This window comes from Gracilinanus agilis, chromosome 3 (genome assembly GCF_016433145.1).
Source record: "Gracilinanus agilis isolate LMUSP501 chromosome 3, AgileGrace, whole genome shotgun sequence".
Lineage (NCBI taxonomy): Eukaryota > Metazoa > Chordata > Mammalia > Didelphimorphia > Didelphidae > Gracilinanus > Gracilinanus agilis.
This window is the reverse complement of record NC_058132.1, coordinates 33,191,799-33,205,425: the sequence shown is the minus strand read 5'-3', so window position 1 is coordinate 33,205,425 and position 13,627 is coordinate 33,191,799. Positions and strand designations below refer to the sequence as shown.

The window sequence follows — 13,627 nt, the reverse complement described above, 5'->3', positions numbered from 1 at the left end:
CTGAAATAAGGTGATGGCAACATGGGTAGAGAAAAGAGGTCAGGTGTGAGAGTGGCTGGGGAGGTAGAAACCACAAGACCTGGCAAGTAGCTGGATGCCTGGGATGAGGGAAGAGTCAGGATCTGAGGATGATGCCAACAGTAAGAATTTGGGAAACTGTAGGATAGGAAAGCTTCCAGAGCAATAGAGAAGCTCGGGAAAGATTTAGGAGGTTTGCTTTTGGTCATGCTGAGTTTGAGCTGTTGGATTGACTTGTGAAATTCAGGGGAAAGACTGAGGCTAGAGAGATCCATTTATCCTTATCCCCAAAACTCCTCCCCTACTCCCCACACCTACAGTGTAATCTCCCAATCTCTCCCCTTCTAACCCAGGTGTTGGCCCCTCAGGGCAGTTACAACCTAAACTAACCTCTACTCATAGAAGCAGCCGGTTATCCTTGAGAAAGTTCAACCCAGGTTGCCCAATCACTCCCAAGGCTGTCTCCTGGCTATGGTTGTGGTCAGTGACCAGTAGGGGCCCCATCTTCCTTCTTTTGATTTTGACTGGGACAAGAGCACAGGATCAGAGAGCATGGGCAGATCATAATACGGATTGTAGATCTCATTACATCATCTTCCCCCCCAAACCCACCCATCTTCCTTCCTCCCACCTGCAGTCTTCCACAGTATCAGTACCATTTGTTACTCTTCTTTTCCCTCGGCCCCAGTCATCTATTTGATCGGCTGCCAAATTGTCAGACTTCCACATTTCTCAAAAATGTGCCCTTCTCTACTCACACAGCTACCACCACCTGAATTAGAGAACTGATCACCTCTTGCCTGGCCTATTGCAGTAGCCTCCTCATTGGGCTCCCTGACTGGTCTCTAAACTCCTCTAAACTAGCCATCCCACAGCTGTTAAAGTGATTTTCCTGAAGCACTGCTCTCACTGAGTCACTTTCCTATTCAGTAAATCCCAATGGCTCTCTATTGATCTATATACTTTCACCTTTATTTTATTCTTCCTTAATTTTTATTTTGAATTTTATATTATAGTACACACATAGTAATAATAATGATGATGATAGCTAGCACTTACAAAACACTTTGAGGTCTGCAAAGTGTTTTTACAAATATTATCTAATTTCATCCTCACAGCAACCCAGAGAGGTAGGTGCTTGTTACTCCATTTTACAGAAGAGGAAACTGAGGCAAAGGAGAAATGACTTGCTCAGGGCCACACAAAATAAATATATACATATTGGGGGATGCATATTCAAAAAATCTTTACTGATACAGTGTGATATCAAAAATGTTTGAAGAGAACCAGGAGGATATTTAAATCAGTAATAATACTACTGTAAAGACAAACAATTTTGAAAGTCTTAGGAACTCTGCTCTACACAATGATCAACTTCAATTCTGAGAAGAATGCTGTTCATGAAAAAACATGCTGGCCACTTCCAGAGAGGTGAGGAATCAGAAGTGCAAATTAAAGCATGGACACATATCTATTTATATGAATAGGCTTTAATTCACATGTTATTTTCATTTAAGTAATATGCTTGCATGCATATACACATATATTAAAGCAGATATAGATAATTAAATTTATAGACTGGAGAGATGGATGGATACATGATAGATACATGGATGGATGGAGCACTAGATAGTGGATAGATAGATAATGGATGGGTGGCAAGAGAAACATGGATAAATAAGAGATGGATCGAGACAGGTAGGTAGGCAAAGTGGACAGATGGGGAGGAAGGGAGGGAGGAAATAGAGACTGAGACCAGAGAGAGACAAATGGACAGGTAAATAGATAAGGCCAAGGAGGGAATTTGTTTTGCTTGCCTAGTGTATTTGTAATTGGTTGTGTTTTCCTTGTTTTCTCAGTGGGTAGAGGAGGGAAGGAATGAGAGGGGGGAATTTAGAACCGAAAAATTTTAATTTAATTTGAAGTATTTGGAGATGGCTGATTTTAGTCCACTCCTTCATTTTACAGTTGAAGAATAATGGAGGAGCCCAAAGGGTCACCTGATTAATCAGCAGTCAAGGTAGGGATTTGAATCCAAATGCAAGATCCCCACTTTGCTGGGGTGACTAGAGCAATGGCAAACAGTCGATGTGTCTCTGAGTGCCCATTCAGAGCTCTTGCCCCTAAAAAGGGGCCTTGGACGCGGCTCGTCCGACAGAAAGAGCCTTTAGAACACAGACCAGAGCCAGGAGGGACTTTAGAAGCCAGAAATGTAGAATGTTCGAGGGCTGGGGACGAGGGGAGAACGATGAAATAATCTAATTCTTATTTTCCAGATGAGGAAATTGAGGTTTGGGCCGCCCAAGTCGCTGGCCAACTGGACCCAGGGCTATTGATTTCCAGCCCATGCCTCTTTCTGCTCCAGTTTCGCACCCCTCTCCACCATCGACTTGTGGGGACAAGGATGGAAGTGGACGATTTCTGTATGAACAGGGCATCCTCCCAGCCCTGCTCATCTGTTTTGATCCGGCACCAAAGTGTTAAAAGGGAAGGTGCGGGAGGCTCCAGGAAGACGGTCACCAGCGCTAGCATTTCAGAAAAAAATGGGGCAAGGCCAAATGCCCCATTAGTCAATCGGCAAGCATTTCTCAAGTTGGGTTGGGAGACAACACTCTCTGCTCTCAAAGAGCTTCCATTCTATGGCGAAGGTGGTGGGTACAGCTGGAACCACCCAGTTTACCCCCAATAATTCCTGGGGAGACACTGGCAGCAGGAGGAAGAGGGATGTTCAGGGAAAGCTTCGTGTAGGAGGCGGTTCGCAAAGCGCCTAGCACAGTAAGTACTGTGTACAGCCCGAGGAAAGGGGTCTTCAAGACCGCCAATGATTCTGAGCTTGAAACATCCGCCACCAGCCCCCTACCTGTTTGCCCCACGTAGGAGCTCTCTCCAATGCCGGGTCCCTTTAAGACTTTCCCCGCCTCCTCTCCTCAACCACCCAGCACGGAATGGATGTGTAACGTGTTATTCACGCGACGCCGGCTCTGCGCGACGGCGGTCACAAGGCCCCGCCCTTTGGGCGCCAAGGGGCCGTGCCCAGAGTCGGGAGGCTGGGAAAATCGTGACCATGGCCTTGGCGCCTGCTAATCAGCCGGAGGTTATTCGTGCCGCGCAGAAGGATGAGTATTATCGGGGTGGCCTGCGAAGTGCGGCCGGAGGGGCCCTGCACAGCCTGGCGGGTAAGCCTGGGGTAGGGAGTGCGCAGGCGCGGATGGACTCGAGAGAGGGGTGGGGGCGAGATTGCGCATGGGCGCCAGAGTGGGCGGGAATGGGCGGGGCGTAGCGGGAGCAAGAGTGCGCAGGCTCTGGCTGGAGAAGCTGGGGCCCTGCGGAGGGAGCGCAGCCTGGAACCACGGAGTGCGCAGACGTAAAATGGAAGGCGAGACAGGAAAGGGGGCGGGGCGGGGCGGAACCACGTGTATGTCCCGCCTCCTCGCTTCTCTGATTCAGCTTCTGTGATTTAAGTCCAATCCTGGGTTACTATTAACCGTGAATGGCCAGCCTCGTTCTTCCTGAGCAGATCTGCCCGAGTGCCATCCCCTGCAGCTCAAGAAACCTCTTTAGCTCCTTACTGCTGCTGGGATTAAATACGGACTAGTCTTGCTGGCACCCGCAACAAACGTTTATTAAGCGCTTATGGAAGGCGCCGGGCACAGCGCTGGCTATACAGAAAGAGGCAAAAGACGGCTCTGCCCTCAAGGAGCTTCCAATCTTAAAAAAAAAAAAAGCTAATATTTACAGATTACATATAACATGTTATAGTCACATATTGTATATAACATACATATATATTTCTAGAGCTTTTATGTGCCAGGCACTGTGCAAAGGGTTGGAGATATAAAAAGAGGCAAAAAATAGTCTCTGCTCTCAAGGAGCTTCCTATCTGATGGAAGAGGCATGGAAACAACTGGGCACAAACAAGCTGTCTACCAAAGAAATGGGGAATGGTGACCAGAGGGAAGTTCCTTGAATGAAGAGGGGTTGGGGAAGATTTCCTGTAGAAGGAGGGATTTTAGTTGGGAGGTCAGTAGTCAGAGGAAGGGAGGGATAGGGTTCTGGGCATGTAAACAGCCAGAGAGAAAGGGGAAAGATGTAGTGTCTTGTTCCAGAACTCTTTGGCGTCAACCTCTCTCAATAGGCTTAGGGCACATTGTCCACTCTCAGGAATCCTTCCATGCAGTCCACTTGGTTTACACCCTGTTCCCCTTAGAGGATGTATTATCCTGCCCCTTGGTGTCCTTCATGCCAGGACTTGGCACAATGACCAATACACAGCAAGTGCTTATTAATGCTTCTTGACTATTAGATTGCTCTGGCCCAGTCTCATTGGCACCATCCCTTGGACCTTTCAGGTGCTAAGAAATGGCTGGAGTGGAGGAAGGAGATGGAGCTGCTGTCAGACATAGCCTACTTCACCCTCACCACATTTTCAGGTAAGGCAAATCAGGGAGGTATGGGGAAAATCAAAGTGAGCGATGGCCTTTCTCTCCTTCCTCAGGTCAGGATTTGGGAGGCTTCCTTTGGGTCTTTTCAGGTCTTGGAGGGAGCAAAGTTTAGGTACTTTTGTGGGAACCAAAGAAAATGTTGTGTCCTCCATCTTGTTGCTCATGTAAGTGCCCTAGAAGTCCCTTACATGAGATTAAAAGCTAGCTTTGCAAACCTGACTAGATTCCCAAAAGGGACCCTGTGCCCTCCCACTTTACTCTCTGTGGCAGTGCGTGCACCTAACTTACTGGACATATACTAGACATATTGGCAGACTGCAAGTCATTTGGTTGGTGCTGCTGACAGCTCCTGCAGACCTTAGTCACCAACATTTGTGTAGCACGGTGACAGAGCCAGGCTTTGGTTGGTGGGCCTTGGATATCAGCCCTAGGGCCTACAGACAAGCCTGTGGTCCAAATATGGTGGAGGACAGCCTCTGAGAGCCAGAGATCATTCCCCTAGCCCAGCGAGGCCTGGAAGGGCCTTAGAACAACAAGTCACCTCCTTGGTGTGAATAGGACACCTCAATTCCCTTGCTTGTGCAACCTTATGATTCATTGGTCTCTTACAACATTCCTGGGGAGCCCTTTGGTTCACTGAGAGGATTAAATTATTTGCCCCAGGTTCCAGGGATTATCTGCTCATCTTGAGAGCTGTGTAATTGCTCAAATCAGCAAACATGCATTAAGCACCCACTGTGTGCAAGGTCCTAGTGAAAACATGTTTAAGAGATGATATTCCCTGCCCAAAAGGAGCTTCCATTACCCAGGGGGAATTACACCATATACCCAATTAATTACAAGGAACCTTCATGGGGGCAAAGGTGAAATACTAGTAAAATGCAACTTGAGGAGGAAGAGAACATCCTCATTTGTGGAGATCAAGGAGGGCTTCGTGGAGATGGCATTTGAGCAGCACTGAAGAGGATTCAGAACAATGAAGATAAAAATAATGTTGTTCACTCATTTCAGTTTTGTTCCACTCTTTGTGACCCCATTTGGGGTTTTCTTGGCAGACACTGGAGTGGTTTGTCATTTCCTTCTCTAGCTCATTTCATGGATGAGGAAACTGAGGCAGGCCAATTGACTTACCCAGGATCACCCAACTAGTAAACATCTGAGATTTGAATTCAGGCCTTCCCAATTCCAGGCCTGGCACTCTAGCCACTGTGCCACCTAGCTTCTCTAATAACAATAGCTAGAGTTTACATAGCACTTTAAGATTTGCAAAGCATTTTGTATATGCTAAGTTGTTTGATACAACAAATCTGGAAGTAGGTTTGATTATTCTCATTTTACTGATGAGGAAATCAAGGCGCAAATAGATGAACTCACCTACCCAGGGTCACCCAGATAGTAAATGTGTGAGACCAGATTTGAACCTTCAGGCCCAGTACTCTGTGGTGCCCCTTTGTAGCTCATGAGGTGAGAAGGCAGGCTGGTGAGGTAGCAGGAACAGTTCAAGGTGAGTTTGGCAGAGGCTGGTAGGCCAGCTTTCCCCACAATTAAGAAGTTAGCATTTTATCCTTCAGTCAATAGGGAAGAAATGAAAGGGTCCAAGCAGGAATGATGGCTGGGGTCTGGCCTGATGGTCAGAAGATTGTTTTGGAAGCAGGGGAGCCCGTCAGGAGGCTGATAAACCACTGAGGGGGAGAGGTGAAGCAGGCAGCTGGAGTAAATGGGAGAGATGATCTGCCCTTTCAAGGAGCACAGGAGAGCCCCTCTGGGTTGGCTCTGGGTCCATGAAGCCTGATGCTGCCTGGGGAGAGAGCAGTCCTCCCAGTGTCCTGTTCCCTCTCACCTTACAGGGTACCAGACTCTTGGGGAAGAATATGTGAACATCATCCAGGTTGACCCATCCAAGAGAAAAGTTCCTTCTTGGTTTCGCCGAGCCACACTGGTCTCTTTGCACACCCTCGTGCCCTATGTACTAGACAAAGCCCTAGTCCACCTTGAGCATGAGCTGCAGGCTGAAGTTGAGAGTGCCAGGCACTTGCAGAACAACCTTGTGCTTGGCATCCGCAGTAGGTCGGCGGTGCGGCGATGGGTTCACAGATGGGTCCACCATCTGTCAGAGCCACAGAAGAAGACTCTCCTGCGCATGGTGAGCTTTCTGAAACACAGCATCACCTGTCTCCGCCGGCTGCACGTGGCCATGTTCTACATCGACGGGATCTTCTACCACCTGGCCAAAAGGCTCACAGGCATCACATATGTAAGTAGCTCAGCTCTCCCCTAGTGACAGCATAGCTGGCTTATCTTCCCAGAAGGCTGTCCTGTGGGAAGCAGTCCACAGATCAACCCTAAGTTTCCATTACTAGGCTAAGAACAGACTCTTACCAGGAAAGCAGCTCTTGTACCCATCTGTTCTGAACAGCCGTTCTCTCTGTGGTCCACGCGTGCAGAGCGTGTTACTAGCTTAGGGACTACAATGCTACAAGAGCTGAGATCTCTTTCCGTTATCCCAGATGAGGGGCACACATACCGTATGCTTTGCCATCAAGCTTTGTTGCACTCAATGGCCCATTTCTAGCCCGTTAGAGGTCTGTTCTCCACCAGATTTTCAGTATTAATATTGCAGTTTAATACAGTTGACTAAATGGGAGGCAATGTGCTGGGCTCTGGATTCTGCAGGCTCCCAGTGGGGTTCAGGGGTGGGGACTGGACACCCAAGGTTTGCATTGCAGCCCTTCTCTAGTGGAGTGACCTCTAGCAAAGCCCTCTTCTCTGAGTTTGTTTCCTCATCTGCAGGATGCTGGGTCTGGGCTGGTTGGTCCCTTTGGGCCTTTCCAGCTGCCCTTAGGATCTTGGTCAGAACTGGATCAGAACTCAACTGCCATTTTTTCTTCTCAGCTTGGTTGCCAGATTAATGCCAGTTTCACCAAGTTTATTCCAGCAAGCTCATTTGATGCCAGTTCAGCCTTGTTAGTAAAAGTCTGTCGGAGCTGTTCCTCCTCCACACACACACCTGTTTCTATCTTCTGGCTTTCTAACTCAGAAGGCATCCTTGACTCCTTCCTCTCCCACAGCCCTCAACTCGTCTCTTGCCACATCCTCCCTGTTCCATCTCCATAGCATGTTTTGCACCTGTTCTCTTCTCTCTACACTTGTTCAGAAGCTAAAAGCCTTCTCTCTGGTTTTTCCTTGCTTTAAGCCAGGGCTACCAGAATGGCTTTTACATTTTAAAATAAACCTTGGCTGGTGAAGTTCTAGCCAAGTTGAATGATGTGGCATTGTGAACAGAGGGGTGGCACTGGAAGATCTGGTTTCAAGCCCTGCCCCTGACACATCCTGGCTGAATTTCTCAGTGCTCCAGGCTACCTTGTAGGGCTCTACCTACCTTACAAGAGGCACAGGGCTCCTTCAGGTCCCTATCCCAGAACTCCCTGTTCCTTCTCTCTCCCACACAGGTGCCATCACCCAGTGGCCCTCCTGGCAGTCCTTGCTGTGAATCGAGGCTCAGCCTAGATACTGCCATCCCCAACACCCTTTGGTGCTGGTGCTCCTTGCTAATGCCCTTCCTGTATATGCTTTGCCTCCAAGCTGAATAAAAGCCAGAGGGGGTAGACTCTGTTTTCTCCTTTGTATAGGCAATGCCCAGCACAGAGCTTACTAAACAGCTTCATTATCGGGTGGGGGTGGGGTGTCTCTGAACTCCACAGCTCCGTGTGCGCAGTTTCCCCAGAGATGACCACAGTGTTCGCTGGAGCTACAGGCTTCTGGGGATGGTGTCTTTGCTGCATCTGATGCTCTCAGTCAGCGTACAGATCTATGGCTTCAGTCAGAGGCAGCGGGCCCGCAAGGAATGGAAGCTTCACCGCAGTCTCTCCCACCGCAAGTATGGAAGTCTTCCCTGGCCAATGGGCAGCCAGGGGTGAAGGGCTCCAGTCTTCCCATCCCCCATTCTCTTTCTTCCCTGCCATCTTAGGGACTTCCAAGTCAGCTGGTAGTACTTTGTTTTCTCATAGGAGCCACACAGAAGAGAAGTCTGTGGGCAGAAGCTCAGTGTGTACCCTTTGCCTAGAGGAACGAAGGCATGCTACAGCCACCCCCTGTGGCCACCTCTTCTGCTGGGAGTGCATCACCGAGTGGTGTAATACCAAGGTAAGTGGGGGTAGAATATGAGGAATGCTAAAAGCATGGGTAGAGACCCAGGGTGGCACATGGTGACAAAGAGGTCCTAGATTTCATCTGTGCCCTTTAGCCCTGTGATCGTTTGGCAAGCTTTCCCCACTTTGCCTCAGTTCCTTCATCTTTAAAAAGGGGCACTACATCTTCCTATTTATAGCACTGCTGGGAGGCTCAGATGAGGACTTTAACTCACTAACATAGGAAACTGATGGACTGTTTCCCCCTATTGCTGTAAGCACTGACCCAAAGCAAGGTTTTGTCCCTTGGAGCCCTGACAGTCTGATAAAGTTTATGGGCCCCTTCTCAGAGTAGGGTTTTTAAATGTATAAGATTTCAAAGGAAACATATTAAACGTTCTCAAGATATATTTTAAAAATAAGCTCAGAGACCTGAAGTTAAAAAAGCTTCCTGATCTAGGGAAGTCCTAGTTGACAGACTCCCTCTACTAGTCTAGATAGGCAGCCTAAAGAGTTGCCCACAGCACAAAAAGGCTGTTACTTGTGTAGTCACACAGCCAGTATGAAGCACAGTTGGAACCCAGGTCTTCCTAGCTTCCAGGTCAGTGCTTTCTCCACTGGGCCTAAGAAGGGGCTGCTTGTTTTTAAGCATTCATCCAATTGTTCTCATCACAGGCTCAGTCCCTACTTGATTAAAAAGGGAGAATGGGTTATTTTAGAAAAACAGCAGGCCACCAGCAGGACTCCCTCAAAATGAGCGAGGAAGTAGGTTTTGATTCTGGCCTCAGACAGCAGCTTATAATTTGCAAAAATGAGCTATTTTCCCCAGCCCTATCCTGAGGAACAAAATCACCCCTTAAGAGGGGCTGATGGCATGACAGAAATGGCTACCTCCCCCCTCCCCCCATTTCACTATTGTAAGATCATCTCAGCATTTGTCCATCTAAAATTTGTCCCAGTTGCCAGGAAAACCTAATGAAGATTAAAAACAAGTTGCTTTGATAAATCAGTTTAACAATAACTTGGTCTTCCCTTTAAGCAGTCAAGAAATGGACTTCTAGCATATGAAACATTTCTGATGTAGAGGGTAAAAAGAGGGAAGTGGATAACTAGTTTCCAAAATAAGCAGCAGCAGCAGCAAATTGAATCCTCTTTCTGGATCAAACAAATTTAATAACCAGAGCCAGAGGCTTCTATTTCACATGAAGTTCTTCCCTTAAGCAGAAACCCAAGTTGTTCCTATCAGTGCCTTGGGCCTGATGACAAAGAGCATATGTTTAAAAATCTCTTCATTAAGAAGGGATTCCACCTGGGCATTTGCTGGCCTCATCTCTGGAGTGAAAGGTAAGCCAGACAAAATCTCTGGCTCATAAAAGAAAACTGATTAACAGCATGAGTTGGGATGGAATGTTAGGCTTGGAAAGGACCTTCAGAGATCATCTTCCAATCTCCTTGTTTTGCAGAAGAAACAGGCTTGGGGGGCAGCTGGGTAGCTCAGTGGATTGAGAGTCAGGCCTAGAGACAGGAGATCCTAGGTTCAAATCTGGCCTCAGATACTTCCCAGCTGTGTGACCCTGGGCAAGTCACTTGACCCCCCATTGCCCACCCTTACCACTCTTCTACCTAGGAGCCAATACACAGAAGTTAAACGTGTTTAAAAATGTAAAAAAACAAAAACAAACAGAAGAAACAGGCTTGGAAAGGGTGAATTTAAGGAGCAGAATAAGCATTAAAACTCAAGTCTCTTTGTTTGTCTTGCTCACCATTACCAGAGAAGTCTTGCCTATGACAGAGCCACTAGAATCCACTCAATTCTCATTCCCTGGAAAATTCAGTGGGGAGAGGGAAGCAAATGTTAGTGGCTAGTGTCTGAACTGAACATGTTACTTTCACTGGTCAGACTTTAAAAATGATAGCAGATACTTTGTTTAATTTTAATCAAGGACAAAAACTTAAATGCAATAGGCATTTTAGAATGCCTCAAATGTTCAGCAGTGAAAAAAACAAGATGGATAAGTCATATAAAGACCGTTCCTCCTCTTGAGTGTAGTAGCAAGTAAGGAAATATGGAGATAACCTTCATTTCTTCATCTTGGCAACAGGGTACAAATGTAAATGTGGAAAAGAAAAGCCTGTTTTTTTATATCCTTCATGTTGTTGGCATCCCTACAGTATTTTATCATTTTTACATAGCATACTTCTAGAGGACAACAGGAACTTCAGAAGGAATTGAAGTGCACAATTTGACCTCTTTTCATTTTCCCCATAGACGGAATGTCCACTTTGCAGAGAAAAATTTCATCCACAGAAACTGATTTACCTGCGGCATTATCGTTAGTCCTAGAAAACCCAGATCAAAGGGCAACGGAAGAAAAGGAAGAAGCTCGAGATATCATGTCTTTATTAATGAACCAAAAGCAGAGTTCATTTTAATTTATCCAGAATTATGATGGTGACTTAACCTGCACTGAAATTCTCAAGTATTTTGTTTTGAAATCACTGCATAAGGTACTTTGTCCACTGCTCAGATGTTGGGGGGAGGTGCAAAGCAAAGTTAGGCCTAACCTGATAGCTAGAACTTTGGGATACTGTGTTGTCCATCCAGAAGGTATGCATGTACATTCCGCACAAAGGCAAACTCCCATTTTCCTCAGAAAATTCATCCTGAATCTCATGTACTGCCAAGTGTTTGTGTGTCCAGCTTTCTTTCCAATTAGGCTAAGATAACATAGTTGACTCTTTTGGACAAATAACACTCTAAATTTCTTTCCCCCATCCCTGTGCCATTTGAAAACAGTTTCTGAGCAGTGAGCATTTGGCTTATTTAGAAAAAGGCTCACTGTGCTTATCAAAAAAAGCCAAGTTTTAGATTTTCTTCCTTAACCCCCAACTAATGTGCAGCTGAAACCAGATCCTTCTGAATTTACATTCTAAGCAGTCAATAAATGTTTGTGTAGATTTTATGGTATAATAATTTCAGTATCAGGTTTATTCATGAATGAATGATTTAGAATACTTGTTAATTCATCCAAGAGCAAACAGTTCAACTTCAGGGGTTGGTCACCAAGTGGAAGAACTGCCCAAACTATTCCCTACAAGTAGAAGGGAAACTTCTATCCATGTACCAAGACTTGTTTGTCAACCTAAGCTCCATATCTGGCACATGTTATTCTCCCATAAAACAAAACAAAGCCCACCCTTCAGTCCACTGGACCAAATGTATCTAATTCTACTACTGGAGAAGCTCATGCTCTTGCTGGTGATTCAGCTCCCTGCCTCTGGTGCCAGAGGTGCTGTAACAGCAGGGTGATACCGCTTGCCTCCTCTGGGGGAGGGGCTCTTTTCCTGCCCACAAAGGCAGGCCAACTTATGAAGACATTCATGAGCTACACAGATTGTGAATGTTAATGAAGACGTTGGCTTCTACGAGGTTTCCCCATAGACTATACTATCATGCAATGTTAGAGACATGGACAGACCTTGACAAAAGCTCAGGTTAGCCAATCCAGAACCACCTGCTGGCAAGGTGTCACAGTGACTCTGACTTTAACCCAAGAATGCCCTTTACAAACTCCTGATGATCCCTTTCTTTTGGTCCATCTAATCTCTACTTCATAAACTGTATCAATCCGCACAAATCTGGAAAAATAAATTTTTTTCTACTCCATCATTAGCAGTAACAATCGCTATTGGTCAATAATTACCTTTCCTAACAAATGACATTTTAAAGGTACAACAGAAGACTTTTCTCAAATTTAAATTTGTAGTGGAAAGAATACTCCTGCTCCATCTTTAAAAAAAGTTCTAAAGCAGCCCCTTCTCAATCAGCATGTTGGAAGCCCAGAGAGGAAAAAGGGGGCTTTCAAAATGAAGATAATTTGTTTCTTTCCAATGCAAACTATTTCCCAATTAACTTCTGATAAAAGCTGCCTGCAATAACCTTTTAGTTAAAAGTTTCGCTACAGGCCAACTGAACCCCATGGATTAGGAGTCCAAGTATAACGGGTTACAAGACCAGAGAAAAGTTATTAATACCAGCCAAACAGAAGGGTTCCTGCCAACAGAGTGGGGAAAACACATGATCAGCTTCTAAATAACCATCCCCAGAAAACAAGCACCATGAAACTTGCCCAGTGGAAAAGCTAAATCAAATGGCTTTACTTTTGCCAGGTTAAGCTTAACTAAGGGCAGATTTTTAAGGTTGTGTTAAAAAAAAGTTTAAACATGCTTATACTGTTGTGTAATTTCAAAAGTTATAAAAAATCCTTTAAATTCTCACTTTTACCAAGTGTGCAATATGATGCTGCCACATCTCATTGCTTTGTAAAAAGCATTTACAAGAGAGGGCAATGAATTAACTATCAAATACTTGAAATGTCTTGTGAAAATAAATTTATAGATGATAGAGAATGGCTTACTTAACTTGTCTTTTAAAAAAGTCTCAATTTTGACTGTCATTTAAATATGAACTTCACATGTAGGGCTTTAGTTTAAAAAAAAAAAAAAAAAAGCTTAAGCCTCAGTTCTAGAAATCCCACAACTAACACTTATAAGTATCTGGGTAATAGTGACCTTATCCACACAACCCCAAATCTCGGCATCTACAATTAAAGGATATTATTAAAAACAGCTCTCAAAGTGTCTGTTCTATGCACTGTTCTAAGATCTGGGAGCAAATATATTTTCACTCTGCCATATAATATCATAGTGACAATTCATCTAGAGATTTTGTATTTTTTCTGTAGCTGTCATTTGAAATGATTCAGTTGCAGAAAAAAATTAATACTTTTACCAACTGGGTTTTCCTTATGGTGTATGATGAGTTGTAGTGTTCTTATATAAAGACTAACACAAGAAAGGGGACACTATCTTTAATAAAGTCTGGAATTAAAAAGTCACTTAATAAAATTTTAGAGTTGTTTTATCACATCAAAAAAGTTTACATGCAGGTCATAGTTCTATTTTTTTTCCATAGAAAACAAAAAGCTATGTGTTAAAACCCACAAAATTGGTCTGTTACTGCCATTTGTGTTGAGTTCT

General features: G+C 45.2%; 1 protein-coding gene across 1 annotated transcript; it reads left to right on the top strand.

Annotated features, from left to right (window-relative positions):
- The first annotated feature begins 3,050 nt into the window (after positions 1-3,050).
- PEX10 (peroxisomal biogenesis factor 10) lies at positions 3,051-12,254 on the top strand. Its single transcript, XM_044667588.1, has 6 exons — positions 3,051-3,194; positions 4,368-4,448; positions 6,308-6,714; positions 8,162-8,337; positions 8,468-8,603; positions 10,857-12,254. Exons 1-6 carry the CDS (start codon positions 3,083-3,085, stop codon positions 10,923-10,925), a joined length of 981 nt encoding a protein of 326 aa, XP_044523523.1. The 5' UTR covers positions 3,051-3,082; the 3' UTR covers positions 10,926-12,254.
- The last annotated feature ends 1,373 nt before the right edge of the window (positions 12,255-13,627 follow it).

What these genes read in the sequence shown, in the direction of transcription:
- PEX10 (XM_044667588.1), top strand. Translation starts at nt 3,083, where the DNA reads ATGGCCTTGGCGCCTGCTAATCAGCCGGAGGTTATTCGTGCCGCGCAG. An exon ending in GGCTCACAGGCATCACATAT is followed by an intron (nt 6,715 to 8,161) that starts GTAAGTAGCTCA and finishes TGAACTCCACAG; the next exon opens with CTCCGTGTGCGCAGTTTCCC. An exon ending in CCGAGTGGTGTAATACCAAG is followed by an intron (nt 8,604 to 10,856) that starts GTAAGTGGGGGT and finishes TTTTCCCCATAG; the next exon opens with ACGGAATGTCCACTTTGCAG.